Raw genomic sequence first — 18,275 nt, 5'->3', positions numbered from 1 at the left:
TGAGAAAAATTGAATTATAGGCTTTAACGTTGGGGAAACCACTTCCCCTATACGGAATTTTTAAGCTCATTTACATTGTACGACAAATTTGTGTTTCTAAATTGATTTCGGTGATACAATCGTTCATAGGCAACCAGAAATGGACCGCTAACGGCCGGTGTGGTGCACAGAACCCGCTTTCCAATGGTAACCCGTCAGAGTGTAACCCGGATGCAGACGATCACTGCTGTTCTTCGGCGGGATATTGTAGTAGCGCAGATTCAGATTGTACCTGTGCTGGATGCGTTGACTATTCTGGTGGGTTAAGTCTCCTTATCGACCTATTTTATGCCCAAGGCGTGGAAAATAAGTGTATATGTTGCTTGGAGAATATCATGTTCAGCAAACAATAAGTGAACTATGTATGCGCCATTGCAAAATGTATATTTTCTGTACAATAATATCAATCTTTATTGGGCTGATGTTAACTGACGTCATGGATATTCAAAGAAAATTTTTAGTCCAAAATTGACGAAATTTCAGATAAAGCTGAGAAAAAATAACAAAACGGGTGCCGTTTTTACTAACCACGATCTACAGCAGTTCTGAGTTGCACAAAAATGTTCGAAAAAGCGATCCGGTAGAAACCCATGTTGCGCATGCGTTGCCATCTAGTAACACACCTACAATCACTATTTCACTTTGATAAGTAAGCACAAACACTGCAAATACTCGCGATTCAGATTTTTTTACCGTTGATATATTTGAACTAATTCCCCCATTTTAGATATCGGCAATTCAAAACACAAGCGGAGGAGACAGTGCATATATATGTAGACACCGGTCTGCAAACTTTTTTTTCTGTGGAAATCGAAAATTTAATTTTCACAGAGACGGCAGCCATTTTGAAATTCAAATATAGGGATTTATTTGTTTATCTAATGCCAAAATTCGCACGTAGGTTCCAGAGTTTTATTCCTGATTTTGAAAGGAAATGGTTCAAATTTTGTTTTTTTCTGAGGAAAGTTCGAGCAAATGTTTAGATCAGTTTCGAGGTGCATGCTAACGATGCTAAATAAACAGTGTATATATTGGTTATGATTATATTTTTTCAATTGTAGGACAATATTTTTAATAATTTATTTCTTACTGGTATAATTTTCATCTGCTTCATAATGCGTTTAACCTAACAAATATCATCAGCGATGGAATCTGGCAGTGGAGGTGAGAAAAAAAGATGCAAACAGACTAAACAACATTTATCTTTTTATAACTTTTGCACAATTTCGAACTGTTAGGACCCCGTGCACAATACAATACATTTATCTGCAATGTATTATCATAAAGGGAGACTGGCGGTTGAGGGAAGGTTATGTCAAAATAATGTTTGCAAAATCTGAGTGGTTAAGATTTGAATGCTTTTTTCACGATAGCATTTATATAGAGCTAGGCGAAGCTTAAAATTTGGATTCTGGGCGCTTCTGTTTTTATGATAATGTTCTTTTACCACTGTATCTGACTCGGCACTTCACAGAAAAAAAGGCTCTCACCGTTTTTCTAAAAGTTTGCAGTCATGTAATCTACCTTGGCTGGCTAGGTTAGGTAAATAATGGTCACAAGTTCTTCTTCAAAATGCTTATTTTCATTTCAAAATTTTGCAGGGTTTGATCTCGAGTCCGGCAGTGGAGGTAGGAAGAATGGTTAAACCATAAGATTGTATAATTTAAATGCATAAAGTTTATCTTTTTCACACCGTCGTCACAACTTGCTAGGACGCACATGCACCTCATTGCAAAAGCGTCCAGAGTTGTTTAATCTAGGACTTTTGCCAGCATTGCAAAATTACCTTCTTTACGCATGTTCCTTAACCTTTTATAATAAAAAATTAAACACCACCGTTGATTGCGCATGTTGAACGTAGCAGGTCACGTAAAAAATGTAGCGGTTTTATAATAACTTGAAAACTTTCTCATCGCCTCTGTTTATCAGTAATCGAGACTAGCAGGGGAAGTTAAGGGTTTTTTCAAATAATCTAGTATAAGTCAAGCCATCATATCACGCTCTTTACGCCGAAGCGATGCATGTATAAGAACGCATGTATAGCGTGAATGCATTGGTTTTATGGTGCATGTAATAACCAGGGAGATATCATAGTATAAACAGCACCCTACACAGTGAAAGGCAATTTAAAACTGCAGTGACTACACGATTTTGACGATTTTATTTTTAAGTCACGTTGTCCATCTACACTTTCTCGAATGTCTATTCCCTAAAGCATGATGAAATAGCCAGTATTCGGCTTGCCATCACAGACTACATCACTGACTGTATATTCTTATTGTTAACGAGAGTCGTCAGGTTCAGCAGAACAGTCAGTATAACAAAAACAAACTTGTACCTTACATGTTTCTGTAGATATGTGCTTATTGTGACGATTATCTGAATACTTGGTATCCAACATCGAGATTATAGACTGGTGTAATATTGTCTATCTCGATTCATACATCACCCTTCTTCAAAATAATAGTAGGTGTTTTTTGTTTCCGACATATCATCAGACTTAGAATATGGCAGTGGAGGTAAGAAAATTGTCAACACTTTATGTGCAATATTACGGTCCCACTGCACCGTTTAAGAGGTTGTAGGATGCACGTAGTTATTATAAAAACAGCTCTATCATTTATTTCTTGGGCGTCTTTTGTGACAGTTATGTAATGATTTTGGAAAATTCTTTTGCCCGTGGATAAATATTTTGCAGGGCTTGAATCTTGAATTGGAGGTGAGAAGCATCTTAAAACAATACTTGGTATAATTTAAATGAATAAAGTATATTTGTTTTACACCGACGTCACAACTTGCTAGGACGCACAAGCACTTCACTGCAAAAGCTTCCAGAAATTTTTCATCTGGGCACTTTTGTTTGTTATGCAAGCATTGTAAAATTACCTTCTTTGCGCATGCTCCCTTTTAAATAAAAAATAAACGCCATCTTTGATTGCGCATGTTTTACACAGGGAGTCACGTGGAAAGCGTCGCGGTTTTATAATAACTTTAAAACTTTCTCCGTGCCTCTATTTATCAGTAATCAAGACTAGCAGGGGGAGATAAGGGTATTTTCAAAGGATCTAGTATAAGTGAAGCCATCTTATCAGTCTCTTTACGTTGAATGGATGCATGTATCAGAAAACCAGCATGGCGTGAATTTATTGGTTTTAGCATCTCAGGGAGATATCATGGTATAAACAGCACCCTAGCCACAGTGAAATGCAATGTAAAGCTGCAGTGACTGCAAATTTTCGTCGGTTTATTTTTCAATCACGTTGTGCATCTACACTTTCTGTAAGTTCTATTCCTTAAAGCATGATGACATACCCAGTACTCGGCTTGCCATCACATATTGCATCACAGACTGTACATTCTTGTTGTTTACGAGATCTCGTCAGGTCGAGCTTGACAGTCAGTATTATTAAACACAACAAACTTGCACCTCACATGTTCTGTAGATATGTGTAGACTGTGACGATTACCTGAATACTTGCTATCCAACACTGAGATGATAGACCGGTGTAATATTGTCTATCTCGATCCATACATCACCCTTCTTCAAAATAATATGAGGGGTTTTTTTTGGTCCGACATATCATCAGACTTAGAATATGGCAGTGGAGGTAAGAAAATTGTCAACACATTTTTTGCAATATAAGGCCCTACTACACCCGTCCGTTTAATAGGGTGTAGGATGCACGTATTTATTACAACTACAGCTCTATCATTTATTTCATGGGGCGTCTTTTGTGACTGTTATGTTACGATTTTGGAAAATTCTCTTACCAGGGGACAAATATGAAGGTATTGTAATGAACATACAACAGAGGTTGCTCAGTGACATTCACTTAGAGTGACGCTTTGCCCACGTTTCTCCCATAGAGTAACAGAGAGGTCCGGACCTGAATTCACTCATCAACAACATCAGTGGATGTCACAAAAGTAGATATACTCAGTTTAAACCTGTTATACGTAGTTGACCAAAAGCTCTTCTGATGGAAGGACGAAAAAAAACTGAATCAGTATGGGAAAACACATCTGCTCGGAGATTATCAGCGTTCGAAAGTGCTTAGAATGCATTTCTTTATGTTTACAGTACCGTGAATGAGCAAAATCTTCAACAATATACTGCAAAGGCGTCCCAGTGTAAAGAATTGAAGATCTAGGTCTCGCTCGAGGGTCTTTGTCAATATAACCATTAGCCAGATTTGTAAAGCTCAATCAACCAAGACAATCCTTGTCTCAAAGGCAATTACTCCTGAGCCGAAAAAGAAGTCCATTAATTCTTTTCACATTTGAAACAAATAAACCATGAAATGTAACAATGTATGTTTTTCATGACAATATAGTTTTGGACTGGTTACAAAACGTAGCGGCATATTTTTATTCATTTTGAAGATGATAAAGGTAAGGCTCACTTGTTTTAAATCCACGGAGCGACAGACACAACAAATGATAGAAAGATGTTTGAGAAATTAAAACGAATCCGCTAGGGTTTGTGTCCAGATCTCTGCTATTGCAAGTTTTTCCCTTTCGCGTTTTTTGTTTTGCCTTATCTCTACTTTTTAAGAAATTTTCCTTAAGGTAGACTGTCTGACATTATCATTTATCTATCAGCTAATATTGAACGATGAACTTTGCAAACAGTGAACGACTGAAAAAGCGTCTGACATAAAAAAAAAATGCTTGGGGCGCCTCATTAGCGTTAACAGTAAACACCGGCATGACCAGTGCTAACGTGTTGTTGCCATTACAGCAGTCAATTATGACCTAAATCGTGTTAACTCGGTGAAAATGTAAATTATGTTGAGAGATTAAAAAAATGTCAGGGTAATTTCTCACAAGAAATAGAATTTCTTTATTCGGTACAACGCAACTTACAAATTCACTTACATTATATTTTTGAGTTTTTAATTGTGTTCAACAATTACAAAGTAACATGTAAGGTAATAGTAATGAACATGCATTCTTAATCAACATGGAACTCTAGTTTAGCTCTAGTTTGCATTGAGTGGCATTCGTCAGTGTGCGATCAGAACTTTAGTGTTGACAAAAGTCATTTGAAAGTTAAAGGGAGGGCGTCGTCGATCTGCGCCTGCGCGACTTTCTTGTTTACAAAGATGCATGTTATCAACATGACTGCAACGATGCACATTACAAACAGTCTTATCGCTCATCAATCGCCAACTTTTCTCGGATACAGTGTTTTCATTGGTTGTGTGGTTCCACATTTCCGATGACATTCTCCCTTTAATTCATTGTCTTTGCTTTTCAGCTCCTGAGTTTTGTGAACTTGATGGCAGCGTATGGTTGGCTTCTGGCGATTCCTTGACAGTTGCTACACCCAACTATGGCAGCTCGGTGGAGCAAACGTTGTCTTACATCTGCTTCCACCAGATACGCACCGTTCAGGGTAACTCGCTTCAACTGTCCTACGACAGATGCGTCTTTCTGGACTCGTCTTACCTTCAGATAAGTACCCATTCAACCGAGGTGGTCATAAATGTCACAGGAATAGCCGAAGATTCAGAGATGTTGATCTTAAAATCGGAACTGGTGTTCATGTTGTGGATGCCTTATTTTGGCACGCCGTCAGGAGAGTGTCGTTTTACCATTACATCGAGTAAGTGCTGACAGTTTAGATGATCACTATTGCAATTTCACAGCTGTGTGGTAATGCGTCGTCTCATTTGGTTCAACTTAATCAGTCTTTTCCTAGAAGTGGTGGTAATCGAGGGTTTTGAGATCGCAAAAGATTTGACTTCGGTCGTTAAACTTTTTTATCTGTATAAAATCAAGTCGAAGCAGGTGTGATTTCTGTGTAAGGGTCAGCATACTTCTTGCTGAGATCCATCTCGGCACCCTCTCATGGATATGGGCACGGCAACTTCGTCCCTTCGGGATGTAAAAACTTTTACCCGGTTGATTACAATGGAATTGTAGTATATCAACACCGTCAGTGTTCCTCACAATACATTTTGTCGCGCATAATTCAAAGCTTTGTAACTTTTACTACAGTATCTTCCTATATATAAATCATGCCGAAATGCGAAGTTTTCAATCCATAATACGGCCACTATGTGTGTAATCTTCTATGTTATTATTGAAAACTGAATTCAAGTCCAGACTAGAATTCATCTGTGATTAATTTGATAGCACACATTGCACACCTTGCTGTATTTCGACTTACTTTGCTGAAAATCTACCCTTTGATGAATTCAAAATATTAGGAAATCTGAAGTTACAATTTATGTCGAATTAGAACTATATATATATATATATATATATATATATATATATATATATATATATATATATATATATATATATATATATATATCGAAGTATACAGATGTCCTCGTGGGAAATTACATTGCTCAATGCGGAAAGCAGAGAGTTATAAATAATAACACAAATTACTTCAAGTATAAAGTAATAAATAAGTTTCATGCATATTTCAGCAAAATCTACAGCAAAATTCCACTGTCGCATTAAAGATTCTCTAAATTTATACATATATTATTTCCCATTCGCAGTACCGCCATCAAATTCAAGCCAGAACGAGACCTTTCTGGTCACACCGAGGTCAAATATGACGTCGACAATTTACGAATCCACTGATCCGTCAACACCGCCTTCCGAATCGACGGCGTCGATGACAGACACGGAAAAGGTGCTGGAGGACTTACAGGGCGCCATCAGTAGTTGTGCCGAGGTACACTGCACAATAAATGAAGTGATAGATGTCTTAGAGGTAGGAATATAATCTTTCTCTGACGCAATGTGCCATTATTAAGAAGGGATGGCACGGATTTTTAAATAGATTTGCGAAAATATATCTTTTCAAAGACTTTACACCGTGGAATAGGGAAATGAATTAGTGACTGTGTTACGGCGACTTCGTTTAATATTCACGATCAACGTTTTCTTCTTCAGAATGTTGCCGAAGTTGTGGAAATACAAGTGACCGAGGTAAAGATATTTTCCTTTTGTCTAAAATTTGCGCAATCCGTTCTTGGCGTTGAAGAATATTTCACTAACAATATTTCACCGTCCGTGTTGCCTTTTGCAACGACGCAACCTTAGATCCGAACAAATGGTATTTGCGGTGACCCTATCAGGATCTAGGAAACATATCATTTCATCGTGATTGACATTCTAGTAATTTAATTCTCACTGAGTATGTAACTCAAGTGTGAAACATAAATCTACAAAATGTTGCCAGAAAGTGTCCGTTTATTACCGTTCGATAGTATCACATACAACAAAATAATATTTCAAGATATTTCAAGGAATTCAAGACGCCAAAGAAACAGAAATAACAGAATAAACAAAATAGCATTGTCAGCTTTTTGTACAGTTGTGTATTTGACTCTTGTACAGCAAAATCTGGAAGACGTTTTCTATGCAATGGAGAACTTCGTGGGAGAACTGGCCGCCATTTTACCTCCCGGAGAACAGGTCACTGTAAAGAGCAATGTCACTGGTAGGTAGTAGCCCTTTGCCTACTAAATCTGTGTTATCGTCCACAGAGTACTTGTAAAGACAGATGTTAAAGATGTATGTGCGCCCATCTTGTGCGAGATTACATGCGCGAGTTATATTGTGAATGAATTAATGTACGATCTGTAAGATCGGTAATTTAATGGTTCATACAGAAAATGGTCACCCATGAATTTAATCAGAAGACCATGATATTTTATGGTTTCCTTTTATTGAAATGAGGAAGACGAAAACATTCATTTAAATAGATAACATCAAGAGAAAAAATTCAAGTTATCTTTTCGATAAGAACATATAACAGGACTAAAAGATGTCCTGTCCAAATGCTTTGTGATTTCGTTGCAGAGATATCCCTGCAGTCGATACCTAGCAACACGACAGGTGGATTGTGGGAAGTCGAATATGGAAGACGAAAAAGAAACCATACACAAAAGAAGCACTCGGCTTCGTTAGCAATGGATATTCCAGATATATCGAAACATCAAAGTTATCCCTGTCGACAAGGTAAATTATTCAGATGTTATACAAAGCTCAGATGGTGCAACGTGGTTAATAACTTTCTTAAGATTCATCAAAAGTTGGCACAATGTGCATATCTAGTTGTATAATTGATAAAGTAGTGTTTTCCCTTCCTTCTTCCCCTCCCGTACATCTGTGTGCACAGTGTCGGCTGTACAGTCATGACAGAAATGAATTTCAAAGAATTCTAGTCACAGGGTAGGAGGAAACAAAATTTGGATTTTGTCGTCTATTCGGTGATATTATGATTATTATTATTCGGTGATATTATTATTATTATTATTATTATTATTATTATTATTATTATTACTGATGAGGTTTATCTGCTATTAACGGCCCCTCTCTCTGTAGTAACAGCAATTGCAATTCTTTTTCACATGTACGTGGCTACTACAAGCACACAATTATCTCTGTAGATCTATCAACATCACGCGAGATACCAATGGAGTGTAGACATTCGTTAGTATATCGCATGATGTCTACGGATCAAAGTACTCCTCTGATAGCATCAATATAAACTTGGCAGTGTTAGACTACAGACAGAAGAGCACTTAATTGTGCCCAATGGGGCGTGAAGTAAGGAGAGGGGAGACGATTCGCAGCAAATACATGTTCGGTAATATCACAGACTCAAGAAAAATAACGTCCATATTTCTATTAAGCTAGTATTCCACATTCTTAAAAATTACAATCTATGAACTTAAGTGGACTATGGGTCAGATTTGATTTTCCATGTGCCTGGAATTGTCTTCATTGCTACTTTTCTCTGGCAGAAAACGATCGATTGATATTTTAGCTATCTTGAAAGGAGTATTGAAAAAAATAAACTTTTTAATTTGTGTAATTTTCTTTCATTTTCAGCGTCTGGTTTAATTGCCGTCGCTATATTTTACCATCGAAGTTATTTCATGGCATCTGATCCCGATGACGAAGAATCGAAACAAAATGGCGATGTACATGATATCGACAGTGACGTCATTTCGGGGTCAATGATTTATTGTGGCAGAGTATTAACAACGCCAGTGACCTATTCTCTCGAAATTGATGTAAGTTTCCCTTCTATTGATATGTATAAAAACTGCTTCCGATTAAACTATTGATTTTTATTATACAATTAATGATTTTTATGATGGTTGTTGTAAAAGAAACATCGATAAGCAGCCTCGATGTAGGCCTAAGCTGTCGGTAAATGTGCATCAACAATGAAGCTTGCCAAACTAGGCTTTTCTCTCCAACTAAAGCGCAAACCCAGGAAGAAGTGCCAATAAGACGAAGTGTATATAGCTAGAGGTTAAAGTGTGTAATCCCTGAGTTGAAATATTGTCTTATTCAATACCATCAGGAATCCAGTGAAAAGGGCGAAGTGGACGGCAAGAAAACTCCTGTCTGTGTCTATTTGGATACAAATCATAGAGAGTAAGTCGTGATTTTTATAGTATGATTAAATGGGGTCAAAAAACGTTACAAACAATTTTTCGAGATTTGTTCAACATTTAAAGACTAAGTTGCCATGTTGTTGTTTTATAATGTCTGCAAATAAATCTCAAAGATCAGCCATAACGGTAAATGATATTGTATAAGTGAGTGTACCTTGTGTTTGTAAAGTGTAACCACTTCAAAGTATAGTGTAGTTTGTGAAAGCAGAGGTGAGCACTCCAGCATATATTGCAGGTAAGCGTCGGAAATTATTACGTCATCCTTTGCTTCGCCCATTCTTTCATTACTTTCAGCAAGTTTCAAAGACCAATGAGCTGACTTCTTACATAATTCAGTGCCGATAAGAGTATTGCTCGAAAACTGCAATCTTGTTTCCTTCAACACAAGCAGGCAAGACATGGCGATTATGCGCCATTTCTTTATCCAGCATGAGACCATATTCGACCTGAACATTACATCTTTTCTGAAGTTCTAGGGCCTCTTCAGCCTTTTATCTATTCCAAAGTTTTCTTCAAGAAATCATGAAATGGTAGTGCCCCTCGGCAATTGGAAAATGGTGCTATGAAATACTGACTGCAATATGCCATTAACCTTTGACCTTTAAGTGTGTACACGCGGACAGTAACTACATGTATGCTGGTATATTTCATCATCAGAAATCTTCAGTGGCTGACAACTGGATGTAATTTGGTCAAGTCGCAAGGACAGATGACAGAGTGTCACTGCATCCACACCACCAACTTCGCTGTCATGTTGCAAGTTGTCCCTGTTAAGGTAATGTTAAATGTAAACAGATCGTATTAAAATCATGCATCCCGTTCTAGAACTCAAAAGCACGGAATCAGACAGCGCATCCAACTGTCGGTAACATTCACAACAGTACAATTACCAGGCATTGACATTTCTGTTTCATAAACTTTTCAGGCCCCCACATAAGTATATTCCCACACGTAAGGTGGAGTAGACTTGTAGTTCGATGAGTAATTTGAGTTCTCAGTACTGTTACTTCGTGAATATTCATCAAACCTCCTAAGGTTATCGTTGGAATTCCATGTTTATCATATCTCTTTCAAGATACAAAACTAAAACGTCAATCATTTCGTAGGATGATAAATCTATGAGTAGTAAATTAAAATAAACAAATTCTTTATCTTCTGTTTGCAGCTTGACTCCAAACACGTTGTTATTCTTTCTTGCATCGGTTACATCGGAGGTGTTTTGTCCATAATAAGTTTGTTTGTCGGATTTCTTGTCTATGCTAGGCTCAGGTAAAGACATTTTGATTGAATTAATACAGTGTACAAAACACTGTGACATTCCAGGAATGACGTCGTCGGCCATTCACAGTAAAACACATGTATTTTGGTGAAATTCAGGGCAACATATTTAAATGAGGTCACTATAACGTCCAATCAAATACGTTATCGCTAATAACCATGTTAATACCAGTGAAATGTGTGACGTCATCCGCAGATTATTACTGATAATATATCTGATTTTCCAAAATTGTGACCCAGATATATTCCACATTCTCAAAGGCATGCCAAAACTATGAACTTGTAGCAATAATGTCTTTATTCTTATGAACATCAAAATGTTTAATGCAATAATTCAAGATTTATGTTTATAACCTTTTCTAACATATTAATTGCTCAGGTCACTTTTAAAGTCAGAGAGGGTCGCTATCCATCAAAATTTAATGGCTTCGATGTTATTGGTCCAGCTTGTTCTTTTGTTTTCTGAAATCTCCCCAGAGCAGACGGTAAGTATGTACATTTTGTGGTGCAAAATTTGCTTTCGTCCATCATGAAAGCTCCAATCATCTCATTTCAGGCGAAAATTTGTGAGCTCTGAACATACAGTCATATATGCGATAAATAATATCAGTTAAAAGCCGCACGGCCAAAGTTCATTAACAAAGATACACACAGATGGTGCAACGATCAGAGAGTGCAACATCATACTAAATATACGACCTATCATCACGTATGAGAGAGAGAGAGAGAGAGAGAGAGAGAGAGAGAGAGAGAGAGAGAGAGAGAGAGAGAGAGAGAGAGAGAGAGAGATGTGAACACTAATCATGTTGATAAGCCAGCTGGAATCTTTATGTTATAGAAACTGTTTATTCCGCAGGAGTGAACGAAAGCTATTGCCTCTAAAGTTTACATTTTTTCACCCAGCGTGTCATATTTTCATTGACAGTGGTTCTGTATGATGATAGCAGTGTCTTTGCACTACTTCACCACTGTCATGTTTTTCTGGATGCTGATAGAGGGCGTACAGCTATTCCGTCAAGTTGTAATCGTATTCGGCAGCGAGAAGAGCTGGTTCCTGTTATACTGCGTGCTGGCATGGGGTAGGTTCTCCCTTGAACGTATTTCGCTTGATTCTATACCTCAAAATGTGGCAGTACTGACGCCATTTATAGAATTTGAAATTATGGCTTACAGTTAGTGTACGGGAGTCACAATATAGTTAGAAATAACAAATAGCATCTTTGGTTTTTTTTCCCGGGTTAACTCAAGCTTGCAGCCCCGCTCGACAAGAGTTTGTTTTGAATGGGCAGCCTAAATCGCCGTTTAGATATAATTACGTATCGCGATTTCGATGTTTGAAGCACATACTTTTCCATCGAAATTTGAAATAAAATTCCAATTATGCTATTGGCAATGAAAAGCGCCGTTCTGCGATCGCGGTAGCAGTATCTGATATGAATACCTAAGGACGTACACTGCTCAAAATTAAACGACTTAAAGTTTTGCTCAAACTTCGGAGAAGGGGAACTTCAAACCATTCCCTTCCGAAATCAAGAACAAAAATTAGAAATTTAGTTCTACAGAAACAAATTTCCTAATCTTTCTCTGCTGTTTAAATTCAAAATGGCCGCCATTTATATGTGCAAAAAATTCGATTTTCACAAAACTAAGTTTGTGAAAACTTTATTAACTCCATAAGTTTCAAAATGAGGCCCCTCCAAAGTGATAGACCAAAACAATATGAGGCGCATTCTACCTAAATGAAGGTTTGGTGGCGCTATTGACACACGTTAGTATGTTGTTCACAGGTGTGCCTTTTCTAATAGTAACAATCACCGCATCTTGTAAGAGGGAAGATTACATCTTTAAGGACAGGTAGGAAAGACAAATTGATTACTTTTGGAATATATTTGAGGATGCATTGAAAATTCCGTTTCAAGCCATCACTATGGGGTATAGAAAGAGATTACTTAGTGCCACTGTTCAATATTAAATTAACGTTGCCACGACATGTGGACAATGTTACTCGTTGTCAAATTATACTTGCATGATGTAGTAAACCCCTCTGTATTGTTCAGCGAGGGGATGTACGCAAGTTCAGCATATTTTTAGACCTTACGACAGAACAAATTCTAACTTTTGACACGCTGGTATTTTGAACTAAAGTTTTGGCGCCAAACAATTTTAAGCAGACGATAAGTATAGCATTTGGTATACTATATAGCTTTGCATACAAAATATAATTTGATTGTGTGCGTCAAATAAAAGAACGATCACCTGACCTATAGGTTTTCGTCGAACCAGTTAGCTGCCATTTTCTGTAGAAAGTGACATATAATTTTCTCTTTCTCATGGTTACAAAAGCTGCTGGCTGTCGAGGGACGGCGGTGTGATCTGGGTATTTGCGGGTACAGTTATCGTCGTCACCACGGTATGTTTGTTATTTATTTGGCAGTTTGCAGAATAGCACGTGCCTGTGCAGTCGCAGCAAATAATCAAAACAACCACTTACGAAGACTGTGCCGTAGTTCCCATTCTGTAATGTCTATTCACTTAATTCGACTGATTCCACGGATGAAACATCAACGGATCTAAACATTTTTATGAAAACTATTAAATGTGCAACCAAACAGTCATTGGCTCCGCTAGTTCACATACAGTTCCACATGCTTGATTTCAGACAAGTTCAATGATTCCCAAATCGTTTTCTGTCGGCGTTTCTGGCAGCCAGAAGACAGAATTATCATTTGCAACCAGTTTTGTATTACATTCATTTTTATAATTAGCAAGCGAACTTTTTTCCGCACTGTCATTTCTTTCCATACAACAGTCATTTCAAAAATTCAATGATACCGCTCTGGTATAATATAACAGTTCATATTTTGCCTGAACACGTAGGTTACCTTGCAGTGGACATAAAATACCGTTCAATAAATTCTCTCCATCCCTTCACCTACGTCATGAATGCCTTTCTTTTTATTTTACATTTTAGATAAATCTGGTCATACTGTTGCTTGTAATACGCATTGTTTACAAGGCTTCCAAAATAAGTGGCCATACTGCAGACGGGTTAAGGCAAGTGGTTTTGTTACCGTATTTTAATTTTTCTTTTTCACAATTTCGACTTCAAAGACCAAAACTTGAAGTAGATTGAAACAGTTGAGAAGGAAAGCAAGCATGATTGTGACATCAGTAAAGCCACGCACGCCCACATCCTATATCATAACATGATGAGCACGTCGGGTGGTAAATTTAAGGGAAACTGAGAGAAAAGTGATTGGTAATTAACTTGGTGTGATTTTCGTGCTGCAGGTCTGGTTTGAAGAGCGCCCTCATGCTCCTGCCACTGCTTGGTGTCACATGGTTGTTGGGATTTTTCTCAGTTAGTAATGACACCATTGCTTTTACATATATTTTTACAATTCTCAACTCATTACAGGTGAGAAATGTTATTTTTTGGCTTTTTAAATTGTCAATTTACGTCCAGTGTTTATTTTCGTAATAACTGTATTCAAAGTAAGCCCCTGTGATCAATATAGAGACACTTTTGGTACAGAAAAAAAAAGACTTTAGATTTCTTCATTCATACTTTATTAAAATATCGGTGTTGTGAAGTACAGCTTCAAATTTCATCATTTACCGGGTAGCATATCATCCAGAAATCTGTATGCTTTGTGACGGAAGAACTAGATATGAAAAAGAACAAAGTTATGTCGCATAAACGTTGAGCACATTCGCTCAACGTTTCATAAGGTTATCCATCGGTATATTGGTAACAATGGACCATTTTATTTTATCAAATAATGTCAATATAGTAACCATTGTATTCATCTTTCTGCAGTAGCTCATTACGTCACTTCCTCATTTTACGTCACTTCCTTCTTTGCAGGGATTCTTCCTATTTATTTTTTACATCGTTGTGAATTCAGAGGTGAGTAACCTTATTCAAGATATATGCCAGGATTGGACGCCTGATTTTTCCAGTCAGTTCATAATTTGTGAATAAATCAGAACATAGATAAATCAGAAGATAGATAGATAGATAGATAGATAGATAGATAGATAGATAGATAGATAGATAGATAGATAGATAGATAGATAGGTAGGTAGGTAGGTAGGTAGGTAGGTAGGTAGGTAGGTAGGTAGGTAGGTAAGTAGGTACGTGGTTAGGTGGGTTGGTGGGTAGGTAGATAAACTTTTAAGACCTAAATAATTTTTTATTTTAATCCTGGTTGCCAGAGTCCTTTTCCATAGTTTTCTTCTGTTTCTCACGTTCAATGTCAGGTCCGCAGTGCTTACAGACGTTTGGTGGAAATAAAAGCAGCGGAAACGGGTGAAGTTACCTACGGTGTAAGTTCACATCATCGATATAATTCTTCCTCAATAACAAACGTGGCCCTCGCCACTGAACAGAGGTTATTCTGTACTTTTAATGTAACTTATGAGCAGTTAATGATCCGTTCAGTCACATATTTTTAGATTTCCACTGTTTTCTTATTAATGACTATATACAGAGGTAGGGGAACTGTCTAGCCATACAACTTGGGCTTGCGTTTACCAAAATTAAGCAAAATTTATCACCCTTCATTTATCAAATTCAATCATTTAATGAATGTGTTCAGTACATCTTGTTGATACTCTGTGACGAATACACGTTATGGCACCAAATCAATGCTCAGTTAACGAAATCAATGTAACCTTAGAACGAGATATACAAATTTAATTTGCGCTAGTCATGAACAAAACTTATCGTTTGTGCATCCATTGTCTTTTCTTCACAGTCGTCTGGAAATGCGAAAAGTGGCGGGAAGTCTCTTGCCAAGAAAACGATAAGGAGAACTGAGAGTGAGGTTTGATATCGTAGCAAAGAATGAAATGCTGTATTTATGATATACGCAATCTGTGCTTGGGACCAGAAACATTGCAGCTAAAATTGAAAGCTTGAAACCAGGCTAGGACAGAACGGACTATTTCTATAAGTATTTACACGTACTACTCCAGCTAGCGTATGGCTGTATATGAAAAATGATAAAATTTTGTAAATTTAATTCGCAATTAGATGTCCTTGATTTTTTTTGTCTAGGCTATATGTAGTAGTTGCAGGCCTCTCTTACGCGTTTAATGTGTCCGGGAGTGTTAAACGTTTAAATTGACTAGATAATTTATCCATCAATTTAAGATCTTTTTTAAATATTTAATGTAGTTTTCTATATATTTTTAATGTATGGGTCATCGACCTGAAATAAAGGATACTAACAATAATAATAATAATAATAATAATAATAATAATAATAATAATAATAATTTCAGTAAACACTTTCTGACTCTGAGGCAATATTCTGATGACATGCAAACTATTAGGTCTATTATGTCTCATTTCAATATTGTGACTGTCCTAATTTGAGCTCAACATATATATATATATATATATATATATATATATATATATATATATATATATATATATATATATATATATATATATATATACAGTCAAAATTTGTGCTAACCCGCAAAAAAGAAAGGGTCATTTTTGACTTCCAAATTGTCTGATCAGTAATTTGCTTACAACGCTTTCAGAGAGTCGGGCAAGGCATAATGACTGCAGTTACAGAGGCACCACCTATGAATACTTTTAAGATAATAGAGCTTCAAAGCTTTCGGAATATGTTTTATGAAAAAAACAGGAGACAGATTTTCTAGCATCTAAACGTTGTGCGAGCACTGACAATATTGACGAGCATTTAATATATACAATGATCAATCACTGACTTCAGAGAGAGTTATGATTTGCGTTACCATATACATGTACTTGAAAGTGTTATGTTTTGTAATGAAGGTTGACTGGTTAAATAACGTTCAAGGGCCAGTGAACCAAAATGGCACACTGTATTGCGATGAGGACATCCATCAATAAGGAAGAAATTTAATAGAAGCATTCATGACCCATGATGTACTGCGATGCAATGGATCTTTTGAAAATGATTACCAAAACGTTAGTGTTCTGTGTAAATAAAAAGCATACTCTATGTAAAAAGGATTTTTCATTTGCTTTTGTCTATCTGATTTACCCAAGTTTTCTATCACGAACACATTCATCGTTTGTGTCCCCTAATAATCATTTAGTAAGTACCTGAAGAGCTTGTAGAAAATTGACGGGAGCGGTGGAAGGTCAGCATTACGCCATACTTATTTTGTTCGACCCAAATTCGTAAATTTACGAACAGCTGCAAAAAGGCCAGGGAAAGGACAGTCTCTGATTGGAATCCTGATATGATTTGTATACTTGCTATCTGTGTTTGACAGCGATCGAGAATGAAGCTTCCCTTCCTGCAAATTGTTACCTAATATAGTACATGGATAAATCTCTCTCTCTCTCTCTCTCTCTCTCTCTCTCTCTCTCTCTCTCTCTCTCTCTCTCTCCCCCCCCAACCCGCCGAAGAGAGAGAGAGAGAGAGAGAGAGAGAGAGAGAGAGAGAGAGAGAGAGAGAGAGAGAGAGAGAGAGAGAGAGGGTGCACAGCGCAGCCAACGGTAAGAACTTGAATGTCGATGAAATTTAGTCGCTCACAACTGAACTCTGTTGTAGTGCTTCCTCTGTGTAAGAAATAGCTATTTATTTCGTTTGCAGTCGCACTAGCTCATTTTGGATAACCGTGACTTCTTTCTGTCAGAAAGGCAGTGTAGCAAAAGTAGTAGTATAGTTATATACGTTATACACGTATCGCAAAAATGATGACATATTAGTATGAATAAATAAGAGGAAATTAATCATACTTTCTCATAACGCAGAATGAATATTAAAATTTCGGCAGTCATGCTTCACCCTAGACTTGGTTCAAGTCGGTGAATTTTAAAAAAATAAAACCATTTATAATAGTCTTTTGTGTCTCTCCTATTTCTTACAAACCTATCCGGAATTTGGCAGCTCACGCCAGGTTTTCCCAGCGATTGAATGCGTCATGTTTGAGTCTGCGCAGTAGTGAGTTATTTTCTGCGGATTCACCTGTGATTCCGGGTGAACCTCCGCTGTATAGCGTTCACTCCACTCATTGCGTTCACCCCACTCATCGCGTCCACTCACGAGCGCGTTTCACATAAAAGCAGAATACAAATCATTGCGTTCACTCCACTCAAACATTCACAAATCACAGACTTGAACCAAGTCTAGCTTCACCCGTGCCTTATGGCCTTAATTTAACAGCAAAATCTACCTATAACTTGTAAATGGGCAATTCAATGTTTTAGTAGGAAATGATGATATGATGATATTTACCGTGCATATCTCGACGTTTCCGTAAAATATCATTTTATCATTTAAAATATCATTCTTTACGGTAAACGCCATCAGGATTGAGCGATATAGGCATGGGTATATGACAATACTGTATGTTGTGACAAGAAGACTGAAAGAGCACTTGTTTTATTTTACGAAACTACTACTAAAATTATCAGAAATTGCAGCTTATGCCAATGCCTTTGCATGTTCAAGAATATATTGCCAAACTACTTAACCTCAAATTGTTTGATTCATTTAT

General features: G+C 37.1%; 1 protein-coding gene across 1 annotated transcript in view; it reads left to right on the top strand.

Moving 5' to 3' along the window:
* LOC139137490 (uncharacterized) overlaps nucleotides 1-16,166 on the top strand; it is a 20,240-nt gene extending 4,074 nt beyond the window's left edge. Inside the window, exons 3-21 of the mRNA XM_070705629.1 lie at nucleotides 130-297; nucleotides 5,300-5,647; nucleotides 6,561-6,778; nucleotides 6,961-6,996; nucleotides 7,408-7,510; nucleotides 7,873-8,031; nucleotides 8,908-9,092; nucleotides 9,389-9,462; nucleotides 10,140-10,257; nucleotides 10,648-10,751; nucleotides 11,140-11,245; nucleotides 11,686-11,839; nucleotides 12,548-12,614; nucleotides 13,104-13,170; nucleotides 13,732-13,814; nucleotides 14,052-14,178; nucleotides 14,629-14,670; nucleotides 15,024-15,089; nucleotides 15,521-16,166. Coding sequence (XP_070561730.1) covers nucleotides 130-297; nucleotides 5,300-5,647; nucleotides 6,561-6,778; nucleotides 6,961-6,996; nucleotides 7,408-7,510; nucleotides 7,873-8,031; nucleotides 8,908-9,092; nucleotides 9,389-9,462; nucleotides 10,140-10,257; nucleotides 10,648-10,751; nucleotides 11,140-11,245; nucleotides 11,686-11,839; nucleotides 12,548-12,614; nucleotides 13,104-13,170; nucleotides 13,732-13,814; nucleotides 14,052-14,178; nucleotides 14,629-14,670; nucleotides 15,024-15,089; nucleotides 15,521-15,595 — 2,300 coding nt within the window. The 3' untranslated portion in view covers nucleotides 15,596-16,166. The remainder of the gene's footprint in view (nucleotides 1-129; nucleotides 298-5,299; nucleotides 5,648-6,560; nucleotides 6,779-6,960; nucleotides 6,997-7,407; nucleotides 7,511-7,872; nucleotides 8,032-8,907; nucleotides 9,093-9,388; nucleotides 9,463-10,139; nucleotides 10,258-10,647; nucleotides 10,752-11,139; nucleotides 11,246-11,685; nucleotides 11,840-12,547; nucleotides 12,615-13,103; nucleotides 13,171-13,731; nucleotides 13,815-14,051; nucleotides 14,179-14,628; nucleotides 14,671-15,023; nucleotides 15,090-15,520) is intronic.
* Nucleotides 16,167-18,275: the final 2,109 nt, after the last annotated feature.

The sequence above is a fragment of the Ptychodera flava genome, chromosome 7, assembly GCF_041260155.1.
Source record: "Ptychodera flava strain L36383 chromosome 7, AS_Pfla_20210202, whole genome shotgun sequence".
Taxonomy (NCBI): Eukaryota; Metazoa; Hemichordata; class Enteropneusta; family Ptychoderidae; genus Ptychodera; species Ptychodera flava.
Note: the sequence above shows the minus strand (reverse complement) of the source record. Positions and strands in the feature narration are given on the sequence as shown.